Source organism: Artemia franciscana, chromosome 2, assembly GCF_032884065.1.
Source record: "Artemia franciscana chromosome 2, ASM3288406v1, whole genome shotgun sequence".
Classification (NCBI taxonomy): Eukaryota; Metazoa; Arthropoda; class Branchiopoda; order Anostraca; family Artemiidae; genus Artemia; species Artemia franciscana.
Genome location: NC_088864.1, coordinates 5,802,394 through 5,809,893, shown reverse-complemented (window position 1 = coordinate 5,809,893; position 7,500 = coordinate 5,802,394). Strand labels below are relative to the sequence as shown.

The 7,500-nt window shown below is 34.2% G+C and overlaps 1 protein-coding gene across 15 annotated transcripts in view; it reads left to right on the top strand.

Annotated features, from left to right (window-relative positions):
• The window catches only part of LOC136036379 (glutamate receptor ionotropic, kainate 2-like), a gene marked incomplete at its 5' end in the record, with an annotated part of 326,696 nt that overhangs the window by 43,620 nt on the left and 275,576 nt on the right, over positions 1 to 7,500 (top strand). For 11 of the 15 annotated variants that reach the window (XM_065718666.1, XM_065718640.1, XM_065718651.1 and 8 more), the window contains 3 exon segments: positions 50 to 189; positions 1,752 to 1,872; positions 6,919 to 6,939. In XM_065718666.1, coding sequence (XP_065574738.1) covers positions 50 to 189; positions 1,752 to 1,872; positions 6,919 to 6,939 — 282 coding nt within the window. 15 annotated transcript variants of the gene reach the window in all.

Below are 7,500 nucleotides of genomic sequence, written 5' to 3'. Positions count from 1 at the left end.
TATCATAATTATATATCATAATTTTGACTTGTGGCTATTTCATTTTCAGCGTGTAAACAAATATCAAATGGTGTTCAGGCTGTTTTTGGTCCCTCTGATCCCCTTCTTGGGGCACATATTCAGTCTATATGTGATGCTCTGGAAATTCCTCATCTGGAATCGAGGCTTGACACGGAAATACACGTCAAGGTAGGTTTCTATTGTTGAAGCATGTTTTATAGATAATTAGTGTTAAAATGATTTTTCATGTATTTGTGTTTATGATTTTTTTTTTTTTACATGTCAATAATCGATATTTTAATAGTTTTCAATTTTTGCTGTGTTAGTAATTTTTAATTTGTTTATGATTGTACAATGTTTGAATGCCTTTGGAATATGTGATACGGCAGTGAAGATATGCAGTAGCTGAGAATTTCTACGAAAACGGTAATTAATAATGCTATATTCAAACCCTAAATTAGAGCATTTGTAAAATATATTTATAGTATTTACAGTAATTAGGAGTTCTGAATTTTTTAGACAACAGTCTCTTCCACCTTTGGATAACTGTTTTGATTTTTTACAGAAAGAATACCTCGTTAAATTTGGTACAACATAAACACAAAAGAGAGAAAATATAACAAAGTTGAAAAGCTGAAAAGTTATTTTGGTAGATTATTTTGATCTGAACTTACTTCAAATAGCCATAGCCACAATAAAGAAGGAAAATTTTGAGTTTTGAATTTTGAAGTTTTGAATTTTGAGAATAAAGAAGGAGAAAATTCGGACAAGTCGAATATTTTTTACAGCTCATTTTCCACGATATTTATTAACAACGTTTTTTTTTGTGTCTCAATTGAACAATTGCTTAATTCTAAAATATTTGTGCAAAAACTTGAGTGGCAAGCAGTTATTGGTCGGGTCACTAATTTTTTCTATCTGTTATTTTAGGAAAGAAAAACGAATTAAATTTGAACCAGTTAAAAAAATGTCGGAACGACTTGAAAAAAAAAAACAAAAAAAACAAATTAAAATAACTCTTAGAACAGCCTGTTTGAATGATTTTTCACGCATTCATAAGACTTGTCAATGTCAATAATCTCAAATTTCTAATCCTTACTACTGTGTGTAGTTTGTTTGTTGATTATAACACTCAACGTCTATAGTTTTCACGTCTACGTTCAACGTCTATAGTTTTTCGCGAGATAAAAAAATCTAAGCGAAAGCGAAATGGCTGTTTCAAGAAGCTGTGCGAGGTTACTGCGGAGCAATTCTTGTCCAATTTGAATATTCTGATTTTGTTGCAAAAACATTTTGCTAAAAGTTCAGATACAATCTCTTTTCTGAGCTCAAATGAAACAGAAGAATTCTCATTTGGAAAATATAAGCCAAGCTTTTTTATACCAGCTTGTTAAAACGAGTTTTTTTCTAGTAGTTTTTTTTTTATTCGAGTGGATCAATGTTTCTTTTTACATTTTAGCATGCTTGTAAGCAATTTATGTTCAACTTCAGTTTCGTATATCTTAGCTCACCATCACTACTGAGTTCGACCTCGCACAATCTGGGCCATTTGCAAGTGTCTTAGCAATTTGTGACAAAAATTATTAGACTGGAAATGTCTCTAGTGTGGGGAGCAAATCCTGTACAAAGAATTCCTTTAGAAAATTATTGTTGGTTTCTATTATTTTGTTAGTTTAAAAAGGTTCGTGTTTTAAAGAAAAAATAAAAATTATGCTATTGACATTGTTTTAAGTTTTGTAAATTTTTTCCAGGGTTCTCAGGAGTTTACTGTAAATCTACATCCTTCGCAAGAATTGTTAAATAGTGCTTATAAGGATTTAATGACGTACCTGAATTGGACTAAAGTTGCCATTGTATACGAAGAAAATGGAGGTAAGGCTAGCTGTTTTCTCAAACTCAATGGCTGAACCATCGTGGGTGCCGCCTGGGACAGATTATAAAACTGCCGTCCTTTTTCTAAGCAATCTGTAATTGCTCCCGTTCCTTGTCTGACACTGAACCTGACACTTACAACAGAACGGAACAATATTTAAAAAAAACGTATAAATCTGATTTAAATGAAGACCTAATTAAAATAGCAAAATAATTGTATTTTTTTTGTGCTCTGGTACTTCGAAAGATTTTTCACTCTTTAGTGATTCACTCAAGGTACATTGCCTCACAATGCCACAAGTTTCACAATATCACACAACAATTGTCTTTACATTCTGTCATTAAGGCGAAAACTAAAATCCCCCAGAAACAGTAGGCCTACATATATTTATACAGTTTACAGTATATATAGGAAACTGATATATATTTGCATCAAATATAATCTAAAAATCAATATCTCTATTAGATTTTACGTTACCTTTCACAAACTGGCAAATTCTGAGCCAACCAAAAAGTTTTGAAGCAAGATATTTTTCAATTCAATTCAAGACTTTCATTTAAATTATGCACGCATATGCTAGACCTTTGTTTACTTCACTTTAGGCCACTTTTTGCAGTTCAACAGACTTAAAGTTCTGCACAAAAGCTCATGTCATGGTAGGCTAATGATATATTATTACACCAGCGATTCTGATGATTCAACTAAAGGGTTAAACAGAGGATTTGATTTTGAATTGGGATATAGCTCAAATTTAAAACCTTTCTGGTCTTGCCGTGATTTTATAAAATATCTAAGAAAATATACGTTTTTTTGATGTGACAAATACCTTATTTGTATATATTTTTAATATTTTACTACTTTTACTTACACATTAAATTACACTTAGATTTGTAGCGCTTCTGCATGTACAGACACATAGTAATGGGTTCAGGAGACCAAGGTCCCTCCTAGGAAAGCCTTAGAGGGACTATTTCCATATGAAGGTTTCTACTCTGAAATTTATGAATAATCTAGTTCACGCCAGCCCCCCCCCCTAGTGAATTCAAAACTCTTCATTTATTTCTACATGCATTTGTTCTGTACCACGGGTCCAAGCTTCACTCGATGAAGCTAATTTCAAACATAAAATGTTGCCTAGCATATTCTCCCCACAGAAAATTCCTTCCAGTGGGAATACGTACCCCCATACCTTGATTCACACAAGAAAACTTTTTTGTGCAATTTTTATAGATTTAATCTTTTTTAAACAAAGGCACAATGGGGAAGGTAAGCGCTGGCGGTAAGTTCTCCCTCTCCAAGGGGTATTCCTTACAAGTTAGAAGCTTGGAAAGTCTTGTTCTAATTCCGGGCTGCTTATTTTAAATGCAATGGGTTTTCAAAAAGCGACAAATAGAACCAAGCCCAAAAGTCCCAAGAATGAATATGGAATAACATATTGTTTACAATAACCAAAATTTTGGTAATAATCACTCAACCTCTTCTTTGCCTTGTTTGCCAGTAAAATAAGATTGGCTTATTAATCATTAATCAGGCACCGCTTTAAATTTTAAGCATCATAAGACTTTATGTCTGCCCGTCTTAAGTTTTAGTACCAGATAACTTAGCTGGACCCTGTAAAGCATATTCACAGATAAAAAATATTTCCAGCGTATCCCGCCTCGGAAAATCTCCCCCGTAAAAATGTGTACTCGCAATACCCTGATTCACACAAGAAAACATCTTTTCGGGTAATTTTTCTAGATTTAGTTCTTTTCATGCAAAGGCGAAAGTATTTATAAGAATCCTAGGGGTAGATCCCCCTAGAATTACCTGGCAAGTGCTGAGGTTGGAAGAATTTATTTTAATTCTGTGAAGTTTATAATAATTGTCAAGGGGTTTCACAAACGACAAAATAGAACCGAAGAAGGAGGAAATTCCTGAGGAGTTTCCTGTGAGGGGAGCGAATTGTTAATAGAGATGGAGCCAAATTTACCGGCATTATTTGAAAAAGATCATAAATTAAACAATAAACAAGATTTTTTCATCTAAAATTAATGAGTAGCATTAAACCTCAAAACGAATAGAAATTATTCTCGCTCTTAACGCGTCTCGATACCCTGCTCTTAACGCTAAAGTTTGACTGTTTGTCCCATATGCTTCAGAGTGACTCCTGAAACACAAGAGTCGTTTTATTAGACTAAGAAGCTTTTTTAAAGGTACTTAAAAACTTCAGCGTGAAGAGCAAGGTATCTAGGAGGAGGCACACCCTCATATGCGGAACAATTTTTGTTTGTTTTGTGTTTTAATGATGCTCCTTACTTTAAGCTTGAAAAAAACTTGTTTTTTTTAATTAATTACTAAAGGGTTCGGGAGCAAGGGGTGGGTGGACATGAGAAAAGTAGCACAAATTTTGAAAAGGGAGAGGCCAGACTGACTAAATCTTCAATCATCATATTATTCTCCAACAGCAGGAACGGTACAACTTCCCCATAATCAAAATTTTTCTGGATTTTTGTGGCTGTTTTTGACTCTGTAATCCACGAAAATTATTAGAGCTGTTGAGGGCCTACTATGAACCGTGCAAATGTAAGAGCACTGGGCGCTGTAAATTTACTGTAACATAAGAGCTCTAAGCGAAGATGACCAAAAGAGTCCGCGTTATTAATTAAATAAAAGATGTTACCCAGGATAGTGTAGATCCCAGTATAATATAATATTGGTAATATAAAATTAATACACAGTCAATTTTATATACTTACAACAAATTTCCATGGCAACAATATTTGTTTATTAATATGCGAATTTCTAGAAAGTGAGATTATAATAATTGCTAAGCGATTTCGCAAACGAACTACCTAGGGCGAAAGAACTACCATTATAAAATAAGCAACATAAAATATCACCTACTGTACTCGCTTAGAATCCTTAAGAGTGAGGTACATTTACGGCACTGTAAGAGTGCTGGGTGAAGAGTAAGACATTGTGAGAAGCTGGGTGAAGAGTGTGGATAGCGGCTTAAAACAGGGGTTCAACTACTATATAGACATAGCTACGTTATGAGATTGGGCATTAACGTGGCTGACCTGGACTACACAAATAACAACGAGGTTCTTACTGGTGATCCAGCAACTGCCGAAGCATTGCGAGATGAAATAATCTATTTTTCTCAGCTATTGGGTATGAAAATCAACACTGCCAAAACTAAAGTATTGGGCCAAAATTTACAGTCGGATTATCTGCTTGTGCTTTACGGACAGGAACTGGAAAAGGTCAATAGTTTCAATTATCTTGGCTCACTAATAGACTCTCGTAGAGGCTGTAACCTTGACGTATAGAACAGAATAAACAAAGCACAAGCCATCTATCTCAGCTCCCTTACCATTTGTGGAAGCGACGGGAAATCATTATGAAGACAATACTTTTTGTCTGTAAAGCAGCTTTTAGATGTTTTCTCTTCTATGCATTTGAGCCTTGGCCACTAAAGGTTCTTCATCTCCATGATATTGAAGTCTTTGACCACTGTTATTTACAAAAAATCCGGGGGTTTCGATACTCTGACAGAATCGCAAATGCTGATGTGCGCCCCCACCGCAAACTCCACTGAATGTCAAAAGTATATTTGTTGGCTTGGACATGGCCTAAGAAGACCCAATGGCCTCATAATCAGGCAAGTGCTTCTAGCTTCTCCTTTGCCAGATTGGCACAGGTGGTCTGGTGGACAATGGAACAATTGTCGAGGAATTGTCAAAATAGACCTGGACATCAATGGTGGATTTCGACAATTCGGCAGAAAGAAGAAGAACTACTGGCTGCGGTATCCTGAAGAGCTTGCACAAGATCACGACAAATGGGAGGCAACCATAAGGATGCCATACGGAACCATTCTAGCTGCCGGTTGAGGCATCAGCGTCTGGTAATACATCCAGTACAAGTAAAAGTAAGTATATGAAGATTCTGCCCCCTCCTTAGCGCACTACACCTCCATAATGTTTTACTGAAAAATGTTTGACTGCAATATTTATAGTGCAAGATGGAAGAAATTTTTTAGCCTGTAATTGCTAGTGCTTTATTTACCGATTGTCTTTGCAATTGCCCTTTTTTAGCAGTTGTTTTATATAATTAGGACTGAAAAGGGAAAGTTTTGCATAAAGAGACGGGCAATAAGGGGGAAGGAGCACTCGAATGAAAATAATTTTGACGCACTTAAAGTTTCTGTGCCAGTCTTCACTTTCCATTGAAAAAAAAAAATCAGACAGCCGCAATAAAAAACCACAACTTGAATACCTTATTAGAAAATACTATTAAATTAAAGGAACCTATAAATTATGTTAAACTCACTGACTATATATATGACATAATTTGAGATTCTTTTTTAAGGAATATAATGGGCATCATATTTGTCACCGATGAAACAACTCCAATTCTGTAACAAGAAATAGCAAGTTCTTAAAAATTTGTCTGTGTTTTTCTTTTATTATATTATGTCGGCGTTGAAACTGGATAAAACAGAATAAAAAATCTGGGCTTTAGAACGTTTGAGTAGATAATTTACTGGGAGAAAATAGGCCATACTGACCAAGCGGTATGTCTTTTTTTAAGTCAAAATTATCTATAAAAATGTTAACATCTCAAACATATTGTTCCTCACTTCTAGACTGCTTTGTTCGTTTTATACGAACATAGCAAATTTTGCTATGTTCGTTTAACAAGCATTTATTTACAGAACTTTACAAGACAGATACAGGTAATCAACTGAACTAAAATAAATGACGCATAGCTGTTATTCGCAATCAGCATATGACTCATACAACAGGGAAGAAAGGAATTTCAAAATAGAAACTTGCACATAGAAACAAATGATCAAAATACTGCATAGACTATTAAACAAGTTTAGATTATTTTACACCCGAAATCATAAATAAGTTAGATATTTAATTTTAATGAAGCAATTATATTATCATTTAAGCTCAAATCGATTTGATTCAAACTTCTTTAATATGGAATAGTTTAAACTTATATTGCTTAGATTAAGTTATAAATATTTCTAACAAAACTTCTTTTTACAGCTGAGACGGTGAATTCCAAAGGTAAAACTACTTTACAAGATCATTGCTTTCGCAAACTGCATGTATAATTATATTATCTGCTTTGACTAATGTACAACCGTTTATTTTATTTGAGCTGCATGAGAGTCATTATGATTTATTTTAATATTGAATGAAAAAACAAGTTTTTTTCAACCGAAAGTAAGCGACAACATTAAAACTTAAACCGAGCAAAAATCATTCTGCATATGAGGGAGGTTTCCCCCTCCTCAATATATCGTTCTTCACGCTAAAATGTTTAATAACTTTAAAAATCAGCTGCTTATTTTAATTAAACGGCCCTTGTGTATCAGGAATTCTCCTTTAAGGATTGGGACAAAAAGTTAAACTTCATCCTATAGACCGAAGTACTAAGGAGGGGAAAATCCCCCTCTTATACGGAATAGTTTCTGCTCATTTTAAGTTTTAATTTTGTTCCTTGCTTTCAAATGAAAACTTGTGCTTTTAATTTAGTTTCCGATCGTTTGTCAAATAATTCTGGGAAATTCAGCTTCCCTCCGTGAAAAATCCCCTCCTCCCATAGAAAAGTCCTCATTGTAAAGT